We start from the raw sequence: 26,802 nt of genomic DNA, 5'->3' as shown, positions 1-26,802 counted from the left end.
AGGCATCACAAGAAACCATGAATAACAACAAGTAATTATAGCTTGCATCTATATAATGGTGCTTTAAGGTTTGCAAGGCACTTAAAACAAATATTCCATTTTATCCTCACAGCATGCCTGGGAGGTGGGTGCTATTATTATCCCATTTTATGGATGAGGAAACTGAGGTAGACAGTAGTTAAAGTGACTTGCCCAGGGTCCCAGAGCTAATAGGTGTTGGAGGCTGGATTTAAACTCAAGTCTTCTTGAGGTCTATCCACTGTGCCACCTAGCTGGATGGGTCCAAAATTCCAGGTTCACTCAAGCACTTGCTCTCTCAATCTCGCCAACCATCTTGAGATTTCCTTAAATTTCAGGAGGGGGGAGAAGGTGGGAATACACAATATATATATATTGTGCATATTGTTTTGCATCTCTAAGCATTGGCATTGTGTGTGTGTATATACATACACATACATATATATACCACATGTGTCACAACTCACTAAGATATCCAGAAGGTTACATCTAAACTTATCTAAATGTCAGACCCAGGAGTTTTCTCTACACTGCCCTACATTTCCCAGCTTTAAGCTTGGCACCCACTGAAGTTAATAGAATTCAATTAGGGGCTGGGTATGAGGGGCTAGAAAGCAGGAAAACTTAACTCTCAGAGCATCAGTCTCCTTGTCTAAGGGGATAATGCCCATAGTCTTTATTTCAGAGGGTTGGTATAAGGAACAAAAGAGATTTGATAGACACACATATATACATATAACATATGTATAAGTATGTATATATTACACATACATATATAGCACTTTACAAACCTCAAGAGCTATATAAAAATCAGTAGTTATTACCCTAAACTCATAATATCATCGCTCATTGAGATCTTGAGATATTTCTATATCTTTATATATCAAGATCTCAAAAACACTCAGATTACAAGATTAATTATTCCTCAACTTAAATGGACTTTCTAAATTTGACATCTTCCCCACAACTTAGCACACCACTGTGTACAAAGTAGATACTTAATAAATGTTTATGATAAGAATTAAACCAAATAGCAAGTTGGGGGGGGGGAAGGAAATCTGGAAAACTGTTACCAGAAATTGTGTCTCTAAGCAGAGTGTTTTATACTTCTCAGTCCCTAGCATCTGGCCTAGGGCTTTAAAAAGAGACAGGTCTGGGGGCAGCTAGGTGGCACAGTGGATAAAGCGCCAGCCCTGGATTCAGGAGGACCTGAGCTCAAATCTGGCCTCAAGCACTTGGCACTAGCTATGTGACCCTGGACAGGTCAGTTAACCCTCATTGCCCCATAAGAAAAAAAAAAGAAAGAAAGAAAAAGAGACAGGTCACTACTACTGACTCCAAGAAGGGCAAAGTCAGAAAAAAGGTACTATAATATACAAAAATATTTGCAGCAGTGATTTTTTTTTTTGGAAGCAAAAATTGGAAGGGGGGTGGGGGATCAAAGATTGGATCTACAAATCTGGATATATGAACATAACAGAAGAATTCCTAAGAATTATCTGGAATCCAGAGAAAGTTAAAAAGATGTGTAGGTAATACAGGATATTCCCAAAAGTCTTGATGTAGCTTTAAGCTTTATTGGCTTAAACCTTTCATTCTCAGTAAAGAATTCCTGTAGCTCTGAACTTATCAGTAGGAAGGGCTAGGCCAGAATTCTGGATTTGACAATCCTGAGCTGTGTGACCCTGAGCAAATCACCTCTCTGGGATTTACTAACTTAAAAGTACCCTTGGGCAGCTAGGTGGCACAGTGGATAGAGCACCGGCCCTGGATTCAGGAGGACCTGAGTTCAAATCTGGCCTCAGACACTTGACACTTACTAGCTGTGTGATCCCAGGCAAGTCACTTAACCCCAATTGCCTCACCAAAAAAAACAAAAACAAAAACAAAAAAAGTTACCAGTGCTCTAAACAATGCAGTGAACAATACCAACTGCAGAGCATTCCCAAAAAGAGGTGGTGCACTACAGGTATGTACAGGGAGGCATACATTGTGAGATATACAGGCAAAGTGTTGGTTTAACTATACTTTTTTGCAATGTTGAGTTCTACTGGGGAGAGGAAGAATAATCTCCTCTCCACAATAATCTCCACAAGTGACCATATAAAAATATCAGTTTATAAGCATTTCAAAGTGTATGCAAAAGGAAAATATGAATCTTGATAATGTTGATGACAAGGACTTCATGAGTTTATTGAGGTGTATCTGCACCTCAGTTTTCAAATATGTAAAATAAGAAAAACATGGAAATTTGAGGAGAATATTCCTGAACAATTAAAGGTCATTGAATATTATTAAGGAAACGACCCCTAGAAATCTTATTATCCAATTCCCTAACTTTACAAACAAGGAAAGTAAGGCCCAAAAAGCAGCAGCAATTTCCCCACGGTTACACAAGGAATTAAACAGTGTGAGAACTAGAACTCAGGGCTTTGGACTCCTAAGTGCCGGGTCCTTTGAGTCATACTAGGCTTTCAGTAAGATACATTTTCTGTACAGCCCCTTAATCTATTTCCCAATCAAATATACATTTGTTAGTACATACTATGCTGGGGAGGGGGGGCGGAATATAAAAATAAAACAATCACTACTCAAGGAGCTTACCGTCTTTCAAAAGACTTGCAAGCTCCAACAAGGCCACAAATATAGTTCCTCACCACTTAAAAAAAAAATGCCTCTGAGCCTTTGCTCAAGCTTCCCCCTTACTCCAAACAACTGAATGCCCTTCCTTCCTCCCGCCCCAGCCCCTTATTCATATCCTACCTCTCCCCTTTGCTAGTCCAGTTTGCAATAATCCCAACTTTGCCTATTATCACTTCACCCCACTGTGCCTTGTCCAGTGTTCTGAATGTCATATCTACCACCCAGATGGTGAACACCTTCATTGCAAGGACCTTGCCATACTTCTTTGTTTCTCCCTATCTAGGGTCTAGCACAGGTTGAATTCTTTCATGGAATGGGTGGCACAGTCAGAGTCCTCAGAGAAAAAAAGTGATGACAGACAAGATAACCACCATAGCAAAGCCATCTATATTATATGACATGGCTTCAGCTGGTGCAAGAGCCTTCAGAGATTGGTGAAAATTAATCACATGACCCATAAATTGGCTTCTTATTGGTCTACAATCATTAAATGCATGCAACAATTGATGTCTGATGTCTGGCTGGCTGTTTAAAGTAACCAGGGTTCATTATATTCCCAATGTAATAGGAGGGTTTGGGGGAGGGGGTAATCTCATTTTTTAACTGTATTTTTCCAATCAGTGTCCCTTCTGGATCACTGGGTAGAATCAAAGTTGGAAGAGACTAGAAAACAAATGTTAATAAATAAACCCCCAAATCACCCTGTTTCATCATATCTCACGGACAGAAACGAAAGAATATATGACCACACCAGTCTCCAATTCCAGTTAAATCCTGGCAGCCCTGATGCATCCTATGTGCTGCATTGGGAAATTTTCAAAAAAACACTTCCATGGTTCAAGCAAAAATACAATGGAGTATTTATCCAAAACACAACATTTAGAAACAAAGATCAAGGGGTTTTCTTTTTGTTTGTTTTTTAGCTTAAAAAAAATGTTTAAATTTCTCCAAATACAGGCTTCTGCATGGAAAGAAATGAAAATTTTGTGAAAGTCCCTCAAGTGAGGGACCACAACCAATATTATACCCCAAATATGTAATAATTACTGATAGCAAATTCATTAAGTACATTATTTTAAAGATTGTTATATTTGAAAATGAGACTTTTTTTTTAAAAAATAGTCTTGTCATTTTGCACCACTGAGTAAGTAAAGCCAGAGTTTTGTTTTTAATGCAAAGGGTTCTGCCATGGGGCAGCTAGGTGGCACAGTGGATAAAGCACCAGCACTGGATTCAGGAGGACCTGAGTTCAAATCTGACCTCAGACATTTGACAGGCCTCAGACACTTGCCAAGTACTAGCTGTGTGACCCTGGGCAAGTCACTTAACCCTCATTGCCCCGCCCAAAAAAAAGGAAGGTTCTGCCACTACAAAGAGTCTGAGAGTCACTCATCAGACTAAAAGATAAATGAGCAAGAGGAGCAGGTAGTGAAGGAAGAAAGAACCAAATTGCTGAGAACACAGTGACCATTGATTAGACATGGAGGATACCTTGGAGGGCATTAATCCAGTCTTGTCATCCAGACTGAGGAGTTAGTCGATTGAGGCCCAGATCTTTTCAAATCAACATCAATAAACATTATTAATTAGTTACATTATTTATATAATGTGCTGAGCATTTTTACCAGATGCCAAGTTTGGAAAACTATGGTCCCTGCCCCTTTAGGATTTACAATCTGATGGAATGCTTTGGGGTAATTGTGCAATTAATCTTCTTTTTTTTTTTTTTTTAGTGAAGCAATTGGGGTCAAGTGACTTGCCCACGGTCACACAACTAGTAAGTGTTAAGTGTCTGAGGCCAGATTTGAACTCAGGTACTCCTGAATCCAGGGCCAGTGCTCTATCCACTGCGCCACCTAGCTGCCCCCCCCCCTCCATATTTTCTTGATGAAACTAAGGCCCATCTTTTTAACATCAGTATTTTCTTTGGCGTTACTGTCTGGCTTGAAATAACACTCTAAAGAGTTGAAATAATCACCCAAAGTGCAATGAAGAGACCAGGTATTAAGCATGCGTAGGCAGTAAGACATTACAAATGAGGTAATTTTCAGGGAAAGCAGAGTAAAAGGACACTGTCAGAGAAATGCACGATAGGAAGAAAAGAGTCATGCAGCACTTCCCAGGTCACATGTGCCACTGGTAGTTATGCAAAGTTAAGAGAACTATCCGGAAACCATCCTCCTCCCTAACCCCTCAGAACATTCAGTGGACCCTAGTGATGGGTGACTTTATAGTAGGACATGGACAAGAGTTGCACAGGATGCTTAGGAAGAGATGATTGGCAGTCTGAATCACTGGAGGGAATACTCACATCCATGAGATCAGATTCATTGAAGCATTTGAATACAATGGGAATAAGACATGCAAAAAAAAAATCACACATGGGGGAAGGAAGAGAGAGAAGGTGGGAGAAAAATCTGGAACTAAAAATCCTATGAAAACAAATGTTGAAGCTATCTTTACATGTAACTGGAATAATAAAATACTTTTATGATTTAAAAAAGCTATCACATGGATAAAGCACTGGCCTTGGATTCAGAAGGACCTGAGTTCAAATCCAGCCTCAGACACTTGACACTTACTAGCTGTGTGACCCTGGGCAAGTCACTTAACCCTCATTGCCCCTAAAAAAAAATTTTTTTTAAAAAGCTATCGCAGAATACTGCATCAAAATATGCTATAATACATTATAAGCACGTAAGAGAGGTACAAAATAGAATGACAAGTACATTCAGAAGAAAGCACAAAGGTGACATGGTCCATGAGTTACGACAATCACTTGGAAGGAAAGGGAGATATTTAGCCTGGGAGACAGAAAAGTGAGGGCACTAGGTTGGCTGTCATGAAGAATTTTAAATGAAAGGCTACCAGACAGAAGTTATGACATATTCTCCTTAGTCCCAGAGGATAGAATTAAGAAAAATGGATAGAAATGACAGAGGCTTTAGGTTCAATGTAAATAATAATAATAACCCTAACAATTAGTGATGTCCTAGAGTGGAATGGGTTCTCTTGAAAGGACAAAAGTTCCCTCACAGGACATGCTCAAGTGGAGGCTGCCTAATTTATTTGCCAGGGATATCATAGAGAGAATTGCTGTCCGTGTAGAGGTTGGGCTAAATGGTGTTTGGGTTCCTTCTAACTCAAGTGTCTATCTGAGGTAGGTCTATATCCCAAAAAGTTCATAAAAAAGGGAAAAGGACCCACATGTACAAAAATATTTATAGCAGCTCTCTTTGTGGTGGTAAAGAATTGGAAATTGAGGGAATGCCCATCAATTGGGGAATGGCTAAACAAGTTGTGGTATATGAATGTAATGGAATACTATTGTGCTGTAAGAAATGATGAGCAGGAGGAGTTCAGAGAAACCTGGAAAGACTTATAAGAATTGATGCTGACTGAGAGGAGCAGAACCAGGAGAACATTGTACACAGTAACAGCAACTTTGTGTGATGAACAATGGGAATATACTTGGATCTTCTCAGCAGTGCAACAATCCAAAACAGTTTCAAAGAACTCATGATTGAAAATATTCTCAAAGGAATAGCAAGTTATACATAATAAAATTTACAGTTTCATGTGCAATCATCTTTTTAAAAATTAAAAAAAAAGAAAATATTCTCAAATCCAGAAAAAAGAACTGTGGATTATGAATGCAGATTGAATCATACTGTTTCTACTTTTGGACTGGTTTTTTTTGTCTGTTTAAGGTTTTTCCTTTGTGCTCTGATTCTTCTTTCACAAGATGACTAATGTAGAAATATGTTTGATGTGGCTGTACATATACAACCTATATCAGACTGCTTTCCATCTTGGGGAGGAGGAAGGTGGGGAGTGAGGGGAGAAAAGAAAAATTTGGAACTAAAAATCCAATGTAAACAAATGTTGAAAACTATCCTTATAAATGTAATATGTAACTGGAAAGTAATAAAATTAAATTTTAAAAAAGAGTCTGAGAGAAGAGGTTGGTAAGACAGAAAGGATCAGGTGACTCTTCAAAGTGGCAAGAGTTGGGCTTTAAAGGATGGACAGGAATTCATCAAGTGAAGAGGAAGAAGACTATGGAAGTGGCCACAGAAGTGGGAGAACAGAGGGAATGTTTGGAGAATAGAATGCAATCTGGTCTGACTAAAGCAAACATTGAACGGAGCAGAATTAAGGCAGGAAAGGTAGATTAGTGCCAGATTGGAAGTTTGGAATGTCAAAGAAGTTTGACCTTTACTCCTTGAGTAATGGGAGTCACTGAAGGGTTTCTCAGCATGAATCACACGGCCAGTTCTGTAAATATTATTTTGGCAGCATAGTATATGATATGCAACAGAATAGGGAGTAAGAAAACCTTTAGTGTAGGAAGCTATTACAATAATCCAGAAATTTGGTAATTCAGATGGGAGTGCCTGGACTAAGATGGTGGCAAGAGGACTAGGAGGAGACTGATTATGTGATCAAATGGGACCATGAGTAGGCAAACACCATAACTATTTCAGACAGGAAGTGCTGCAGAGGTGTGTGGTTTGGGGAGGAGGAGAAGAGTTAAGACCAAAAAAGTAAAAATCACAGACAGAGGTCAAATCCCTGAGAATAGAAGATATTTTTATAAATCATTATGGGCATTAATTTGTGGAAGAAGTCATGGATGCCATGACTGTCTACCTGCTAGTGGACAGTATAGCGAGAGCAGAAAGAGGCCAGGCCCAAGTCTATCCCATAAACAGACACACAGAGCTGTGGACAGCCCTCAGAGCAGTAGCTCAAACAAAGAACACTTATAAGGAGGTCCAGCAATGGCTAGAAGATAAGACAGAGGGCTGTAAGTGATCAAAGATTTCCCAGGATGGGAAACACTATGGGCCTTACTAGGAAACCCAGAAAAACTGGCCTTGTGGGATGTGGAGTCTAAGAAATAGTTCTTTGGGAATTGTAGCCCTTGTGCCTGTGGTTGTGAATGAGAAATGGGTTGAGGAGAGATGACACTTAGCATTCTTTACCAGCACATGTGAGCTATTTGCTGCCCAGACTCTATGGTGGCATGGATTAGAAGCCTTTTTTCTCCCTGCTCCCTCTCTTGGCCAGTTTCCTCTGACTGAATCCATAGTACTTTGAAGACAAAATAGAAATAACATTTCGCCAGTCTTTTGGAGAGGTGAGATGGTGGAGAAGATGAACAAAATTTGTGTCACTCAGGGGCAGCTAGGTGGTGCAGTGGATAGAGCACTGGCCTTGGATTCAGGAGAACCTGAGTTCAAATCCAGCCTCAGACACTTAACACTTACTAGCTGTGTGACCCTGGGCAAGTCACTTAACCCCAATTGCCTCACCCCCCAAAAAAAATTGTGTCACTCAAAAAAACTCCCAAGAGTCTATGCATTCAGGGGCAGCTAGGTGGCGCAGTGGATAGAGCACCAGCCCTGGAGTCAGGAGTACCTGAGTTCAAATCTGGCCTCAGACACTTAACACTAACTGTGTAACCCTGGGCAAGTCACTTAACCCCAATTGCCTCACTAAAAAAAAAAAAAAGATTCTGTGCATTCATTTTGGGCTAGAGTTGTTCCTGTCTCTTGCTACAATTGCAGAATGTCACTGCATTACCTTCCTACCTGCTGATTATAGCTGTTTGCTAAAATACATTGTGCAATGGGTGCAAAATCTGTCCCTGGGGACCTGAAACCTGATCTCTATATACAAAATGAGGAGATTTGTCATTGCCATCTGTAATGCTCAAGGTCAAGAGAAATGGCAACTTGGGCTTTGAGCTCGGGTTAAATGTACTGTGGAAGCTTAAGGTCTTAAATCCAAGCAAATATCCATAGCAAAGCTGGGGTTTGAAACCCTCCCATCCTTACTATGTTCCTCCTCTTCCTCCTCTCTCCCAACTTCCCTGAAGAACAAATATGGGGCAGCTAGGTGGCGCAGTAGATAGAGCACCAGCCCTGGATTTGGAAGGACCCGAATTCAAATCCGACCTCAGACACTTGACACCGACTAGCTGTGTGATCCTGGGCAAGTCACTTAACCCCAGTGGCCCGCAAAAAAAAAAGAAAAGAAATTATCTGCCCCCCCCCAAAAAAAAACACCCACAAACAAATAATGGATACAACCTGGAGAAGAGAACCCAACCAGTGGAACTCCCCCATGGGTTGGCTACAGGCATAGTAGAAAAAGGACTAGTTTGGAAGATAGAGGTGGGTCTTCTATCTCTGCTATGTACTACTGCAGCTAGATGGAGCTCCCGCTTGAAGTCACTAAGACTTCAAAAGCAAATCCCTCAAGGGGCAAGTCCTCAGATACCTACTAGTTGTATGACCTAGGGCAAGTCATTTGCCTCAGTCTCCTCAATCATTAAATCAAGGAGTCAGGCTTGATGTCCTCAATGGTGCTTCTAGATCCCCAGCCTACAAGTAGAACCCCTGCCAACCCATTCCAGCCCATGTAACAATAGGCAGCAAGAAGGTAGAGGACTGCTGATTAAGATAACCATACTAGGTTGAATTTTCCAAACTTTCCAATGAATTGTGAATTGCTATATTATCCAGAAAAAAAGAAAAGTATTGGCACAGATAGGGGGAGGCCCACTCAGCTAAATAGCAGGTTATTCCCAGAGGAGATCTATCTCAAAAATAAGGTAACAAGATCCACCTTTAGCTCCATCAAGTCTCACCACCAGAGCTATGAGTCTCTAGTACAAATAGACTTTTCTCTAAGGGAAGTCAGAACACTGGCAGATGGTTGAATAATCCACTTAGAGCTTTCCTTCATGCCCCAAAGAAGAACTAGTAAAAATGCTTCCACTCTGAGTGACTCCTTCCCCCATCCCTACCAATAGTATCCAGGTTCCTGTCTTCCCCACTCCCTTCCAATTGAAAGGTCCTAATGGAAAGTTGACAGGTCTCAAGTGAACCCAAATGCTACCAGGACTCCAGAACCCTGAAATAGATATCACTTTGTACAAACTAACTGTAAAAACCCTTTATAGTGATGGATTAAAATCATAGCCTTGTTAAATGGCTAAAAAAAACACATCCAGATTTAGAAGCCCTTCCTTCCTGGAGTAAGCTGTGGAGAGAAGAGAGGTCCTGGCTCCCTTGCCTGGGAGACCCCTAAAAGAGCAGGGGGAAAGGACAGGAGGCTGTAGAACACATGGAAAGTATGTTGGAACTGGGGGGCAGCTAGGTGGTGCAGTGGATAAAGCATCAGCCCTGGATTCAGAAGAACCTGAGTTCAAGTCCTACCCCAGACACTTGACATTTGCTAGCTGTGGGACCCTGGGCAAGTCACTTAACCCTCATTGCCCCGCAAAAAAAAAAAAAAAAGGCATTAGAAAGTATGTTAGAACTGGCTCCTGTGTATGCAAGAAGGGTAAGGTGGTTCACAATATATTGCCACTAAGAAGGTGATATTGGAGAAAGGATAGGGATCAACAAAACATTTTTTTTAAAGTTACTATGAGGGGCAGCTAGGTGGCGCAGTGGATAGAGCACCAGCCCTGGAGTCAGGAGTACCTGAGTTCAAATCCAGCCTCAGACACTTAACACTTACTAGCTGTGTGACCCATGGCAAGTCACTCAACCCCAATTGCCTCACCAAAAAAAAAAAGTTACTATAAACAGCATGCTGGGAACACCAGCTTTTGAATCCATATTGCCTTATTTTGCTGACTTCCTGATAACAAAGAATTTAAACCATGTGGATAGTTATCCTCACTTGTTAGGGAGGTCTATCTCTAATGTGGTGGAGGATAACTTCCATTACCCTCTCCCCCCAGAATCAACAGCTTCTCATCCTTTATTATTCAATCCAAGATTCCTGCAACACCTGCTGCTCAAGGCTCACCCTCCTCCAGATCCAGTCTGCTTAATTCAGGGTGATTCTCCCATAATATATGCCAACCAATGCCCCCTCTGCCTGTACACCTTTTCTGGCCAAGGTACAATAACCCTAAAGTGTGAAATTTTAGCTAGTGCCCTGGCATAGCTTCTCAGCCACTAAAATAACAAAATAAATGGCCAATTTCCTGGAGGATTACAACTACTCTCTGTGAGAACATAACACATTCTCTCTTTCTCTCTGTGTGTGTGAGAAGATGGTGAAAGGTTATGCAGAGACAAATTGGGGGACCTATTTGGTGGACTTGCCAGGCCCATTTAAGCATGGATCTAAATGGAAAATAGCAAACCCCCTCCAACCTCCTCTAAAAAAACCCAATTACTTACCCTTTCAGCATGGAGGAAGCAACATATGAGTCAATATGTGCAGGTCTACATCAAATACATCCTATTTTCTATTCCTAACTTGCCATCCAAAAAATTACTTTGCATTTATTTGATATATATTTTGTATTAATATACATTTTCTAATTTTTGTTTAAAAGTTGTTTCTCTCCCTCCTCCCTCCCTAGAATGTTCCTTGAAGGTAGAGACTGCTTTGGGTTTTTTGGTCTCTGTAACCCTAGTATAGAGCCTCCCTCTACATAATAGGGGCTTAAGTAATCTTGGAGTGAATTAGTATACATACCTTGTTAGACACCAAATATAACCACACAAGAGAATCAATCCATTTATCAATACCCATTCCCAACCGAAGCACAAATGAAGACACACACCCACACACACAACCATTCAAATCCACCTCTAACAGATTCACTCTACACACACATTTACCAGTTCAGGTCACTGGCAAAGTTGAACAAGACTGTGTGGAAGACAGGAAGGCTGAGATTAATGTATAGATGCCCCCAAGGAATGGCCAAGGCAAGGAAGGCAGAGATATCTCAGAGGAAGCTATCCCTCCAGAAATGGCTGTGCAACTTCAAGGACCAGTGTTTTCAGATGCTGCTCACAGCCTCCACTGCCTGAATAGCTCTGGCTGAAAAAAAAAATTCATAATGTAGCAGCCAGCTGTCTGGTAATGAGCCTCTCCACACTAAGCTAGGCTGATGCTGGCTATCCCAATGAAAGACTTGCAATCTGTCACCTGCCTGTACTAGAAGCCTCTTCTAATGATAAGACCTGCCAGGGCTTGTATTCCACAAGCATGGCTTACCAGCAACCTGGGTCACCTCTCCTCCATCAGGAGACATCAAAGCCCATAACTTGAAAGTTGAAAATTAGCACTAAAAAGAGGATTGGTTTTGTATTTTCATTTGGGATTATTTCCCCTTGGGTTATTCAAATAATTTCAAGTGACATATTCAAAGCCCCCCACTTGAAAATCTGTTCAAAAAATATTAGGACCTTAGGTTGGGCCTGAAGAACAGAGACAAAGGCAAAATAACCCCATCCTCAAAGAACTTACATTCAAACCCCCACCACCACCACCCAAAAAAAGAATGTTTAAGTACAAAAAGGAAAAGCACATGAGGATTTTCTGGGGGGGGGGGGGTGTTATCAATTGAGTTTCTTATTTCTGCTCTTAGTTCTTCCTTAAAAGCCAAAATAGGACTTTAAAAAAATACTTGTCATTGTCTTTACATGTTGCCAAAATACTGGGGGCAGCTAGGTGGCGCAGTAGATAAAGCACCAGCCCTGGATTCAGGAGGACCTGAGTTCAAATGTGACCTCAGACACTTGACACTTACTGTGTGACCCTGGGCAAGTCACTTAACCCTCATTGCCCCACAAAAACTAAATGAATGAATGAATTGATTGATTGATTGATTTAATTTTTTTTAAGCATGTTGCCAAAATACCCTTTCAGGAAAAAAAATCATCTAGACCCAAATGTTTAGGGATATTTTAGCAAAATATTCAAAAGTTTCACTGACATTTTGAATAGAAAAACCTGGAAATATGTCAAATCCTTTTTAAATTTCCTTTCCAAAGGGTTGTAACACAGTGAAAAGGTTAAGTCAGAAATCCTCCAACAATTGAGAAAACTTGGAAAAATTCAAGGAGATACATTCATCTCCCACCTCAATTTTTCTTCCTCCTGTAGAAAATTTTCCCAAGCCATACTTTTTAGTCTTTGAGACATCTCCCTCTCCCTCCATATTGCCACCCCAAAGGAAACTTCCTAAGGTATCCTTTCAAACACCCAAAACATGGGCTCCTAAAGGATCCTACCAGATTTCCAATTGAAGCCCTTCAGTCTGCAAGATTCTGAATACATCAGGGCTAGTCAACATTTCTGTCAATGACCTGGGTATCTGGTTTCCAGGCAATCAATTCAACAAACTGTATTAAGTGCCTACTCTCTGCTAAGTATTAAGGCTACAAAGAGAGATGTGACTCCAACACCAAACCTGAAGAAGTACTTGGATTTTGGACTGATAGCTGGTTTTTTTTGATATTGCTAGATAGATGAATTGGTCTTTGCCCTATAATCTATTGTTTTTGCTATTCGTTCAGTAAGCATTAAATACCTACTATTTACTGGATGCTCTGCTAGACCCCAGGAATTCCAAGACAACAAGAGTTCCTCTATCTTCAAGGATCTCATGTTCTGCTAAATCCTACTTTAATAGAATCATTTCAATTCTATTTTCAAAGAGTAAAGTCCTGATATATGTTTATTATTTACAACTAAACTTCACACATTTTCCAAGTTTTAGATAAAGGAAGAACACAATCCTTTTAGCACCCCACATCAGGTGAAATCCTAGTAAGCAACATCTTTGACAATAGTGATGGGGGGGAGAGTGATTCTGAGATCAGGGTAGAATAAACAAGGGGTCTCATTGAAAAAGAGGAAGTATTTTTTTTTAAATAAAAAGAGGAAATGTCAGAAGATACAAAGTGACATGTAACATCAGAACTATTCCTAAAGGATTTTTGTCCCCTCAGGAATTTGGTTTTGGTAAAGCTCATGAATCTGTGGGATTAGTAAGTCATCAAAGAACTCTTGTCATCTTGTATTCTGAACTAGAATATTGGTTGTCCCTATCTACCCTCCTTTTACTGTAAGATGGCCAGGATACCCTCTGATATTTTTTTAAATCTCTCCTAGCTTCTTATGATATCAATAGTTAACATTTATATTGTGCCAACAATATAAAATATTTCACAACAACCCTGTGAAATAAGTGATACAGAGATTTTCTCCATTTAGCTAGAGCAAACCAGAGGTTCAGAGCAGACAAGTGATTTCCTCATGGTTACACAACAGTTAAAAAGCATCAAAGCCAGGATTCAAACCCAGGTCCTGAACTCCAAGGCCAGGGTTCTTTCTACTATTATTCTGCTAACTCAGGCAAGTGTCTAATAGTGCCTTGCACATAGCAGGTGTTTAATGTAACTTGTCCAATGAATGAATGAAACTCCAAGGGACTGGTGAAAATGCTTCCATTGTTCTGAAATGGTATCCATTGAACTTTGTTTAAAATAAGAGACCACTGAGCTGAGACTTAGAAGCCTTTTTGTTACAGATTTATCCTTGGGGTAGTGCTTGTTCAAATGGGATCTGACCCCTTTTCCTAACCTCTTATCAATAAAAGGAGAGATTAACCAAACCAATCCCCTCTCTATCTAACAGGAACTTGGGGTTCCTTGTGTTTGTTATGTGTGTCTTTTTTAAAAATTAACAAATGCCAAACATTTCCTTAGAACTTAAAGGAAGAAGAGTAAGGGAAGGAAGCTGAGCTGGAGACCACAAAAGATCCCTTGGCTACCACACAAAAAAACCACGGTACTGGCCAAAGCCCCAAAAGGTCAAAGACCTGCCTCTTGCTCCAGGACATAAGTGAATAATTCTAACTAACATCTCCTCAGATCTACCTTTTGCATCAAAAATATGGTGTGCAGGCAGAACCCAAAGCTCACTTATTTTTGTTTGCTTAAATTGTCCTTTGGGACAAAAAGGGCAGGGCTTCTCTGTTTGCAGAGGGCTCAAGACTATTCATAAACTGACCCTGTTAACTATTAATGGTTCCATATGTGGGTCATATTAAGGTGTTCCAGTGGTGATGTGATAGGATGAGCTGGAAAGATCTGGTCGCTATATAATTGTCTTGTTTTTCTGCCTCAAAGGATACTCACTGCCCCCTCCCCACAAGCAATCTCCACATAACCAGATTGGAACTTAGAAAGCAGCCTGCCATTGGGTCTTTCCTCAAAACGCTTTCAGTTCATCCAAGCCATGATGAGTCACTCTGGAGACATAACCTAAGAGGATTTTTTTTTCTGGTGCCAACTTCAGATCTCATTCATGTAGAAACTCTATGTGCAGAAAATCCTTTCACCATTGTTGATCAACAGTGCCTCTAGCCTAGAATCTTTAAGAGAATCAGCTAGACCTAGAGCACTGCAAGGTTCAATGACTTTCTCATAGTCAGAGCTAGTATGGATCAAAAGAAGGCTTGAATCTAGATCTTCCTGACTCCAGGGTCAAGATCCACAGTGCCACTCTGCCTCAAGAGAGGACACATAGGACCAGGAGAAGAGGTGGATTCGAGTGTGTGTGAGTGTGTGTGTGTGTGTGTGTGTGAGAGAGAGAGAGAGAGAGAGAGAGAGAGAGAGAGAGAGAGAGAGAGAGAGAATGAGAATGAATATGAATCAGAGCAAGGCCTCTAGCATGTAGTGTGGATCCTTTCTAGGAGATTTATGGGAAGACATGTACAAGAATAGCACAAGATGAAAAGTTCTAGAGATTTCAATCAACAAAGAAGAGAATACCCCCCCAAGTAGCAATGAAGTATGAATTTCCCTCTGCCCTACCCCACTCCATATACCTCTTAATTCTCTCCCCATTTCCTATCTTCTCTTCTTTCTCTTCTAATCCTCCCTTTACCCTCAATTCTTCCTCTCTCTCTCTCTCTCTCTCTCTCTCTCTCTCTCTCTCTCTCTCTTCCTTTCTTTCCCTTCCATTTTTCCTTCTCCCTTGCCAAGCTTGGATATAGCCACTATCACACATAGGCATTTTATAGCAATTTTGTGGAACATGGGGGTTAAAGAGGCTCCACAGTAGTCCAACAGAAAACTAATGCCAAGATCTCCACTCCACATGTTAAAAAAAACATGGGTGGGAAAAAAATGGATTTTGTTTGAAGCAGCAAAGACACCCTTCTCCCTTAGCACCACCCCAGCACATATTCCTATGGCATCCACCCAGGAATGAGAATCTTGCTTATTGGGGGCTTATAGAAGCTTAGTAACCAATGAACAGTGTGAATACACAACCAGAGAGATTTCAAGGTTGAAGGCTTGGGGGTGGAAAGGGGAAGGGTTAGTTGCTGCAGGGCAAGCAGTTAGCTAACTCTCCAGGAAGCTCTCACAGCCACTACTGCAAACTTTGGAAAGAAAGAAAAAAGACACTGAAAGACAGAAATAAACTTCTCTTCTCAGATTCTATCACTAACTATTCTAAGCCTGAGGTGTCTCTCTGCCCCCACTCCCTTACCAGAGGCTAGGAGCTCTCTGCCACTCCTCCAAGAGGGGAGCGGGGAAATTGACCCCACCCCCATCTCTGAGCTTTTTTTCCCCTTGTCTGGAATTTCCAGCACTGGACTGACTTGTCTGATTTTTCAACAGTCTCCCCTGCTGCTTTTTTTTTTTCTTTACTTCTCTGTTCTCTCCTAACCCCAAAAAAATTTTAGCCACACTTTCTGGAAGACATTAGCCATATTTTAAAGCATTTTTGAGGGGATTGGGGAGAAAAATCAAACAGCTGGAAGGCTTTCTTTTTAAAAAAGTATACATTATCACCTCCTTTCCCCTCCCCAAAAAAGGGCATAACATGTTTCTCCACCAACATTTTTTCCAAAAAAAATTCTCTCATTTTCAATCAAATAACAAGCCTAAGAGACTTCTTAAAGTAGCAACATCAATGTTGAAATATCTTCTAAAAAGTTCCCTTTTTAACTAGTTGGTTTACATTTAAAAACAGTGGAAATAGACAAGACCTCCTCCCAGACAAGTTCTAGTAGTACATATTGGGGGAAATTTGAAAGAGTAAGCACTTAAAAGTTTTGCTGACGTCTCTACACCAACTTTAAAACACCCATTCTAAGAAATCTTGTTCTATAAGATACAATGCCTTTAAAACTTTAGGTTGAGGATAGTTAGTTGCTCTTTGAATGTATCAAAAGATAAGAATTACAATTTATCCTCTTTGACCAAAGTTTTTCTTCCAGGAAACTAACAGTAACATTTCATTTTTTCTAGTTTGTAGGAGAGAGAATTGTTAAGAAAGGCTAGCAATCCCTAACTCTTTCAATGAGTAGTCCTAAAACCAAAACAACAAAAATACTATACCCTAGGAAAAGCTAACACTGAAAAGCAGAGCTATAATCTATATATCACAGGTAAGGATCTCAGAGGCTAACTTGATTAACTGATTAATTCAAAACACCATTGCAAATTTCAAAGTAGAAATTAAAATAAGGAAAAAAGTGAAGTCTGACTTTCCAGTTATATTTCCAAACAGGGCAGAAAATAATTATAATTGTCCATGAGATTCAACTCAACATACTACCTCCCCCACCCACATAATGAAATTTGGTTTTAATTTTTTTTTTAACTAAAAACGTCTTGTTAAGACTTTTTAAAGCTTTTAAATCATCAGATGAAACTTTTATCTTCATCAAGCGGAATTGTTAATTCTCCCCAGTTAGGATACTAATTCTTAAACGTAATCTCTAGGGTAAAATTTGCCTTAAAAGCTCCTCCCCCCCCCATTTTTTTCTTTTTCATCCCTCTGGCTTGTTTTGTTGTTGTTTTTCATTCATTCATTTTCACCCCTAACCACAAGTCTTTTTCATTAAAGACAGACTCATTTCAGAAGGTGAACATTCCTAAGCCTGTTTTCAAACCTTTTCCTAACCTAATTATTTCTTCTACATCCTTCCACAAATCTTTTCAAAAATAAACTTTACAGATACATACACACACACACACACACACACACACACACACACCACTTTCAACACTTCCAACACAAAAATACTTTGGCCAAATGTAAGACACCAAGTGAGGCTTTTAAGAGAGAGAGAGAGAGAGAGAGAGAGAGAGAAAATCTAACCAAAGATTCAACTGTAGAATATTTTCTCAACTTAAAAACAATTTATTTTTAAGGACTCACACTTACTGTGAATAACAAATAAAGATTTTTAGACAGTTAGCCAGGATTCTCAAAAAATCGTTAGCTCAGCTAATTTTAGTTTTGCTTTGAGAATAACCAACAATTAACCTCGATAACTAACTTTCTAAGTTGAACACACCCACAGAAATATGGTATATATTCTTTTTCATTTTCCCCCCCACGATACATTCAGTTATCAGTAAATGACCTATTTTAAGTCACATTCCTCCAAGACATCCTTTTTAAAGATAACAATTATTCAATTCTCTTTAAAATCCAACCATTTCTTCAAATAAGTAGCAACTTTCCCCAAGAATTTAAATATTTTAATTAAACAATTTCAATTTCTTTAAACCCTTCAAATTAAAATTCTTTCCCCAACTCCTTGAAAAAAAAACCTGATTTTTCTCAAGTGTTTTCTCCCTATTTTATTCTAGCATTTGACAGTGACCATCATAACAACATAATCAATTTTGGTAAACAGACTTCTAACTTTAATTATGAACTAGGAGCTGAGGAGCAAACCAAAAACTGAGAAAAATAAATTTAAATTCATCCAATTCACATTTCTTTAGACTCAAGAAAATAAATGCAAATCAATTACTATTTTTATTTTGATATGTGGTGCTCAATTCCCACATTTTAAAAGGTATATATTAGTTATAAAATGGATATAAATTTAAAAATCAAAGTACACTTTAGAAATAGTTCTAACTCGGATAAAACTGAAGCAATGACATGAATCTTCATTGTTTTCTGGGTTTGTCCTCAATAAATGGGGAGGGCAGTCATAAAAAGTTTGGAGGGTTTTTAATTCAGCCATAAAAATAAAAAAATAGAAGCTGATTCAGAACCCAGTGTATCAACAAGGAATGTAGTAAGAATGGCTTTAGTCTCTCTTGCACTCATTCTCGTTGCAAGTTTCTTTTTCAAAGGAACACAGATATCTATAAACACACAATGTGCTTTCTAGAACATGTTATAGTTAACTAGCTCTTGTTCTATAAATTCAAATTACTATAAAACCCAGTAACTGAAGAAATATTTTTCAGATACAAACTGAAAATGCATATCCTAGCCACATGTTTTTTTTATAGAAAAGGCAAGAAAAACATCTCACTTTCCTCACTAGGGAAAATCTCACTTTGGAAAAATAAATTGTGCCCCCCAAGCAAAAAAAAAAAAAGAAAAAGAAAAAAATCTCAAGATTTGAGCTTGAAATTACATGGGGAGGGGGAAGTATGCAAAAGCGGTAATCTGATCAGTTCTGGAAGGAAAAGAATAATTGTGGCCCCAGTCCTCTTCAGCCAGACCCCATAACCTCCCCCCACTCAAAAGATTTCACTACACATTTTTAGAAGGAGGAAGAGAGGGCGACTTGGAAGAAAGCAGATGCTTTGGGGGGAAACAAATGCATACCCCTACAGTGGGAATAAAAATCTAAATGTAATTTGTTTCCTTGCATATTGATATTCCTTTCCATCTCCAGAAGAAAAAAAGGGAGTAGAAATGGGGGGTGGGGTGCATTCCATCTTCATTTTTCAAAATTCCAGTTATCTAATGTTTCAAACTTCCAACTTCAACCCAAATATCAGATTATGGAGTGCACTCCATAATCTATTGAGGTTTCTCCAACTCTATTGTGTTTCTGGTTTTTTTCTCTCCAATCTCAAAGACTTTCAAATGCAAGATTTTTTTTTTTTAGCCTTTCAATTTTATGGCCTCTTTTCACTTAGCTCTAATTGTTTTTCCCCATACCAGAGTATTGTAGCCAATAGAGATTAAATCACAGACTCTATAAACGTGTAACAAGCCACATTGATCAGCCCTGGCTACGATGTTACTTAAATAGCTGAAGTGAAATCACCCAGCAGATTTTTGGCCCCAACGTTAAACCTTTTAGCTCCTCTTAACGCAGAAAGTACAGAGCCATTCACCCCGACCTTCCCACCCAGAAAAAGCCAAGAACCATACAAGAGAAATCTTGCAAATGGGGGAGTGTGTGTGTGGGGGGGGGGAGACCATAAATTAATCAGGAAATACAGCCAGCCAGGGGTATTCGAGTAACTTCCCTCCATCATCAAGAATAAGAATGGGTAGGGGGAAGAAGGGAAGTCCATTTTGAGAGAGAAAGAAGACTTTGCCCTCATCCTTTCCCAGTATGGTTCAAGTGGAGGGAAATTCTGAATCCGACATGAACAAGATTTGGGGGAATGTATGAGGAGTTGTTCCTTCTTCACTGAGAGGAAAGGTTAAAGAACACACTACTCCCTCCTCTCCATTCATCCAGGCAGTTCTTGGCCCTCCGAGAGCCCTTGCTCGCTGCCTGAGCACAAAGCTCTCACCCCAGATGGTCCCCTTACAACAATAGACTGATGGGGGTTGGGGGTTCCAAAAGGATAGTGAAGCAGTAGCATATTCTTTCAAAAATCCAGAGGGGTGGGAGTATGAGGCAGAGACCAGGGATCAGGGCCTGTGTAAACTAGCCTTAGCCTAATGCAGGCTAAGAGAGAACCATCTTAAGAGGCATTCTTTGGGTGAAGGAATGGGGGAGGTCTCATCCAACTTCCTTCTGAAACCATGAGGGTATCCTCTCCTCCCCCTCCCCCCAAAAAACCAAGTAGAAATATGGTCTATGTAGAGGGGGAGGAGGGGGGAAGCCCTATAGGAAGTTGTTTGTTCATAGTACCTAGAAATCAGGAACTCTTGCAAACTTAGAGACCTTAACTCTCCTTGAGATGTGGGCCCCACTCCCTAAGCAAACTCCTCAGGCTTCCTTCATTTTACTGTTTTGATTCCCTTTTATTTTCCAAATCACTTCCTGTACCCACCCTTGCCCCCAACTTATCATTTTTCCAAAACAAACTCTAAAACATCCCCAAACAAGGGGGCAACACCTCACCAACAGCCCCCAATATCCCAATAGAGGAATAAGAGTAAGCAGAGAACGTCCTTCCAATCTACCACATATATGCATTAAAAGGCCCCTAAACTCGAAGGGTTTCCCCAAGGGCAAGGGTTTTCCCTACCTTTGTTTTTTGGGGACGGAGTGTTCAATCTCCAGTCTTTTTCCCTGCAGTTCCACTTTCCCTGAAAAAAATAAGAAAACAGAAAAGTCTTATTAGTGGATGCCTGAATGGTGGAATGGGGGGTTGTGAGACAAGAAGAAAGGGATATAACCAAGGGCACTGAAGGATTCACTAAATAGATTCCTCTGTGAAGTGGGAAAAGAAAAGGGAACGTTTGGAAAATCGTGGTATCTAAGTTTGGGGTTTTCTTAATGGTATTAAAGCATAGCTGTAAGGTGCTTTACTCGAAGCTTGACTATGATAATGGGGTGCATTTCCCTCACCCCAGAGAATAAAGAAATAGAGCGGAAAAAAAATTCGTTCTCCTTCCCCCATTTCTCTGCTTAGGAAGGTGGAGGGGGTAGCAAACTTTATAATTCTGTTGGGCACAGGGCTTTGGGGGGCCTATAGTAGGTGGGAGCCTTTGCAGTGTTCTCTTGGAAGGGACAGGCAACCACCCAGGAAAGGCTTCGAGGACTGGAGGAGCCCAGGGCCTCCAGCAGCCTAGCTGCCTTCCCTTCCCTAGTTTCTTGTCTCCAAAGGCAGCATGGCGACTACAGCGCTGCTTCCTAGCTCCATCACACGCCCCACTTCAGAATCAAAATGGCCAAAACCCCTTCCCCGGGGGCCAGGACGTCCTCCTAACCCAGTCTCACACCACTTACGGCCAACGGCCTAAGCTCACCAAAGAAAATGGGGTGAGGGGAGTTGGTTTGGGGGTAAGCAAGAAGTCCAGGGCCCCCTCCCAGCCTCGAAGGGCCTAGGAATGGAGGGGGTGGGGGCAGGGAGTGTTTAAACAGAAGAATCGTCCTACCCCGGGAGAGGTAAAGCTTGGCGACGAAACCACGGCCAGTTAAAGGGTCCCCTGAGCCCCTGAAAAAGGAGGGTCCCCCTTCTTTTAAGTGAGGGGATGCCCGTCCCGTCGGGGAGCGAAGTAGGGGGAGGGGCAAGGCGATGCTATGCCAGGGCCTCCAAAGTGACTGTAGCCTTTGTGGGAAACCTCAGGGCTGAAAGGGGGGACCCGATTTTTCCCCAAGAGGAGACGTCGAAAGAGGTGGACGTACACTCAAATCAGGGCCCTAGCAGTAACCTAGAAGACTGCGACTGGGCCGAGTAAGAGGGGTGGGCAGAGTGGGCGAAGAATAGCAGGTATCTGGGTGGGCCTGGCGAGGGAAGAACTGCGAGGAGCTCAAGGATGTCCTTTCTTACCGGAGAAAGTTTCGATGGCTTTCATCGCCCAGTGTTCGTCGGGGCAGTCCACGAAGGCGTAGCCGGATTTGACCAAGAACTGGCCGCTATAGGAGATCTTATGCTCCGCAAACACTTTCTCCAAGTCTGCTGGCGTGACGCTCTCGTTCAAATTGCCGATGTAGAGTTTATTCATGGTGGCGGTTTTGGGGGGCTGGAGGAAGTCCCCCGGATCGCCAAACCAAGCGGGAGAAGGCGACAATCCTAGGCCGAGAGGTGGGGGGGAGAGCGCTAAACTTTCTTTCCACCCCACCCCTAAAGTTGTCCGGAGCCGAAGAGGGGCGGGGGAGAGGGCGGGGAGGGAGGCCGGAGGGAAAGGAAAGGGGAGGGGATGCAGCGAGGAGGGGGGAGGGGGAAGGTTGACTATCGGGGAGGGGGGGGGGCCAGGAGTAGGGGCCCGGCGGCTAAAAGGGAGGCGCTGGTAGCGGTAGCTGCGGCTGCAGCGGCGGCTTCCCTTTCGGCCCGAAACCCCAGCGAGCCGAGCTCCTGTGTCACGTTTCTCCCCGGCCGCCCTGGCGCCGCCTCTAAATAAAATCTACTTGGGGAAAAAAAAATGGAGCGGAAAAAAAAAAAAAAGGGCGAAGCCACGTGGTGGAAGCCCCCACCCACCCGGGAGGGGGAGGCCTCGACGCCGTCAGCCCCCTCCTCCGATCTCCACCCGACCTAGCCCACCCACCTCCCCTGTCTGGGGGCTCGGCGCGCCCCCGGGGCCAAACTAGAGGGGGGCTGGGGACGGGAGCCCAGCTTCCGTGGATCTCCGCGCCCGCTCCCCGAGGAGGCAGGAACTTGGGCCCCTCGGAGAGCGCCCCGCCCTCAATCACCCACCCGTGATGATCGGAGCTGGCGGAAAGGAGGGGATCCCCGCGATCTCTTGGGATCGGGTGCTGGGTTGTTTTTAATTCGTTTGTTTTCTATAGGTTTCGTTAGGGTTTTAGTTGGGGTTGGGTTTTGGTGTTGGGTTGGGGTTTTTTTCCTTTTTTCTTTTAAATACACCCACCGCCTGCTTGTGTCTGCAGCTCCCAATGGGGGGTAGGGGGAAAGGAGGGCGAGTAAGGCAAGAGACAAAGGGAAGCCACGGACGCCGGGGTCCCCTGGAAAGGGACTGCGGGGCGGTTCTGGGAGGGGGAAAGAGCATTTCCCCCTAGACCCTAAAGCTGGGTTCTCTGCCTCTCTCGCAAGAGCCGGGCCGCTCCCCCTGAATCCCAGAAAGGTGGCCGGGGCTCGCTGGGTTGCCCCAGGGCGAGGAAGCGGGCCACGCTGGGGCCGCTGCGAAGAGCTTCGGGAATCCGAAGGAAACCATGGAGGAATTCGAGGGATAATGCGGGGAGGGAGGACAAAACTGGGGATCCCGCTGACAAGTTCTTTCCAGGAACCCCCGAGGGGAAGAGAGAATAGGCTCGGTGCATCCACTTAAAGGGCAAAATGGACGAGCTAGGTAGATTACCGTGAGTGAAATGAACAGAACCAGAGAGGCGGAGGCTGATGACTCGGGTAATAGAGGATTTTACCCCCTTTTCCTTCGTACCTGATGGGGGGGGGCTGGGAGGTGAGACAAGTGGAGTTATCCTCTCGTCACGCTTCCCGGAACCAACGGCGTTCTCCCGGAGGAGAGCTCTCCAAACATGGATTTCTGCTTCCTGGGCCCCCTACTCAGCTTGGGGTGTGGGGTTGGGTCAAGGGGCAGGAAGGTGGGTGAGGAAGCTGGAAATCCTAGGGCCCAAACCAGACGGGGTGGGGGGTGGGGGAGGGAGAGTTTCCGCTCCGCGCTTGGGGAAGCAAGGGGCGGGGGCTTTGGGGAGGGGCGACGAGGGCCTCCCCTCCCCCCTCCGATTTTGCTTGGGTGTGGGTGAGGGGAGCGGATCCGCCTGGGTCCTTCCCCACCCCCAACTCTTCTCTCCAACCGATTAGTCCCGCTTCCTCCGACCCGAGAGGCGGAGTGGGGAAGGGGCGGCACGTGGGAGGTCCGCACCTCCTCTCCTGTGGTGGGGGAAGAGGTGAATCGTATCCTCCGCGCCTTTCGGAATCTGCCCGGAACCGGGAGAAAAGGAACCTTTGGTAGAGAGCGGGACCCCTCTCCGAAGTTGGGAACTAAAGGAGTTCCCGGTTGCTCTCCGGGGCCGGGATGCCGGCAGGGGGAAGGAGGAAGGAGCAGCCCGGAGCCCTCTGGGCCGGGGAGGTAGAGGGGGAGAGGCGAGGAGCCCCGAAGCCTTCTGTTCCCCAAGCTGGGCGGTGGGTAGAATAGGGCCCGGTGGGCCTTGAGGACGGGAGACTAGGCAAAGGCGGGGGGGGCACAAGTGTCTGAGAGAGTGAGCCAGTAGATGAAGGGGTTCGCTGTCCCCCATTTCCCCATTGTCTGAGCCTCCATCGGGGCAGCACCCCCAACACGTGTTGGCTCTATCAATAAGGCATCTGATTTAATATATTTTTCTTTTTAGAGCCAACCTCCAGGGCCAGTGGGCTGCCCCCCACGACCATCACCTCAGTCCTACCAGTTAGCTTTAATACTGTCCAGAAAGTCAGCATTTTGAAGCAATGTTTTCTGATCTACCCCTCCACTTTTCTTCCTTTGGAGCTCATTATTAAGATCACAAGGAAAGAGTGGTCTTCACCTCTCCCCTTCCCATCCTACCAGAAAAAAAAAAGAATAAAAAATAAGGATCAGTAGTTTTTACCCTAGCAAGACATGAGTTCATCGTTTTCTTCCCGGTTTGGTACAGCTGCTGTTAAAATTTGTGCAAGTTTTCAATTCAGAGAGAATTTGGGGGGCGGGGGGGAAAGGTTTTCTGTCCAAAGGGCTGTTAGAGCATTTGAGCCATCCCCCCACCCCAGATAATAACCTTTTCAGCTCTCCTCCTCGCTCTCACTAGAAAGATCGAATCAGCCAGCCCAGCCCAGCAAACTCAAAAGGAAAACAAAAGTTGAAACTGATTAATGTCCATTGCAGAACAAATGGAAAATTTTGAGAAAATTAGAAAGTAGAAATGACTGATTCTTTTGGCCAGCAATCTAGGTGTGTGGGGAGGAGAGGGATGGGGGTAATCATCAGTTCCCCAGGAATATTTCTTGGTTACTAGGGATAGTCTCTATTTAAATAAACAAAAGGCAGACATTCAAAAACAACTAGCATCTTTAGTGCTGTTTCCTAGTCTTTTCCTCTTTCTTGTTGGACAGAATGGATGATAGAGCAACCCTGTTCTACCCAAATCCTTTCTAAATTTGGGAAATAAAAGAGAGGCTAGGGACATGATCCCAAAGAAGGGAGTTTCTATTTCTCCCCTATTTTTCTCCTTGTTTTAAAGCTCAAGCTGAAAATTGAATGATGGACTCCCCCCCCCCATTGTAAACCTTAAAGTACTTTATGCATATGGGACACCGTTATTATTGCCCCCTTCGTTTTCCCATAGAGGAAAATTCCACAGTAGATCCCTTATCTTGAAATAAGAAAGCCCAAGTCTACCCCCACCCCCACCCCCACCCCACCCAAGCCTCCTGATTAGAAAATGCTTCCTTCTCTGTCCACCATTTCTTAAACGCAATTCAAGTTGTTTGTACAAGCACAAACAGGTTTGGGGGAGAATTTGAATTTAGTTTAAACTGGCTATTTTCAAAACAATTACTAGCCAGTTTAATTCAATTTCAAGTTTGCTAAACCACCTTCTGCATTTGGAAAATAAATTGGTTGAAATTTGTGATTATAAATCTGTTTGAGTTTTTTTAATGGTTGTTGCCAACATTTGTCTGACAAAATTTACTATCTATTTTCCAATCACTGGTTTCACTGAATTCTAGCATTTCCCCCCTCTTGGTTGTGTGTGTCCCCTCCCCCAAGATAGTATCCATACTACAGAAGAGAACTGAGCAGCTGCAGTGAGATGCAGACCCTTCAGTCTATCAAATCACTTTTGCCTCAATGATCTGGATATCCCAGGCAGAAAGTTTTTTTGTTTTGTTTTGTTTTTACCAGAATGTTTCTGATCAGTACTTCATTTCCCAGACCTTATATCAGCTAGGGTCAGTAAAGTCAACATATAGAAGACTGGCATTTCTTGGTAAGGCTAGAAAACCAAGTGAGAGGACAGAAAAAGTTCCAGCATTTGCAATCTTTATATTTATTTCTCCAATACATTAAAAAGAAAAAAAATAGAAGTCCAATTGTATTTGTTTCCAAAGATACAATAACTTTCTTTAGAAGACAGCTATTCAGCCTTCTCAGTTAAATCCTTGACACAAAGTTTGATTTAGGTTTAGAAAGATTTGCAAATATACTTCCTGGACAAAAGAATTCTCTTCTTTTTCAAACAAGTATTTGGTCTAGTTAAAGAATTCAGAAGTGCCTCTGAATTAAGAAATACTGGAAATTGCCTAAAAGTTAAAGTTTCTATAAAGAAACTTGCCTATATCTGAATAATGTCTCTACCCCACTCTCACACAATGAATTTTTAAACCTAACATTTAGTATTTGTTTCCTATTGTCAAAACTCAGAAATGTTTTGTAAAAAACAAAAAAGTTCAGAAGTATAGGAAGAAGTTGAGGAATTACATGAAGATGATTTTTTTTAATATTTGAAAGCAATAGTTTCTTGGATAATATTATGTTCTTTATAGAATACATTAAGATTTAAAAATCAAATTTCTTGACATATAGCTGCTTTAATTTATTCTCTATACTGCCCCACCACCACCACCATTGTAACTGCTTTGGGGTATTTTGTTTCTTCTTACAACATGAAATCTTAATGGGTTTGTGTGTTTTGGGGTTTTTTGTTTTTTAATACTATAAAAGTTTGAAAAATGTAAATGAGTACCAATTTAAAGG

At 42.3% G+C, this 26,802-nt stretch overlaps 1 protein-coding gene across 3 annotated transcripts in view; it reads right to left on the bottom strand.

Annotated features, from left to right (window-relative positions):
* IGF2BP1 (insulin like growth factor 2 mRNA binding protein 1) overlaps positions 1 to 22,122 on the bottom strand; it is a 64,823-nt gene extending 42,701 nt beyond the window's left edge. For all 3 annotated transcript variants that reach the window (XM_044005523.1, XM_044005524.1, XM_044005525.1), the window contains exons 1-2: positions 21,948 to 22,122; positions 20,700 to 20,760 (exon numbers count right to left, since the gene is read on the bottom strand). In XM_044005523.1, coding sequence (XP_043861458.1) covers positions 20,700 to 20,760; positions 21,948 to 22,122 — 236 coding nt within the window. The remainder of the gene's footprint in view (positions 1 to 20,699; positions 20,761 to 21,947) is intronic.
* Between the last annotated feature and the right edge of the window lie 4,680 nt (positions 22,123 to 26,802).

The sequence above is a fragment of the Dromiciops gliroides genome, chromosome 4 (assembly GCF_019393635.1).
Source record: "Dromiciops gliroides isolate mDroGli1 chromosome 4, mDroGli1.pri, whole genome shotgun sequence".
Classification (NCBI taxonomy): Eukaryota; Metazoa; Chordata; class Mammalia; order Microbiotheria; family Microbiotheriidae; genus Dromiciops; species Dromiciops gliroides.
Note: the sequence above shows the minus strand (reverse complement) of the source record. Positions and strands in the feature narration are given on the sequence as shown.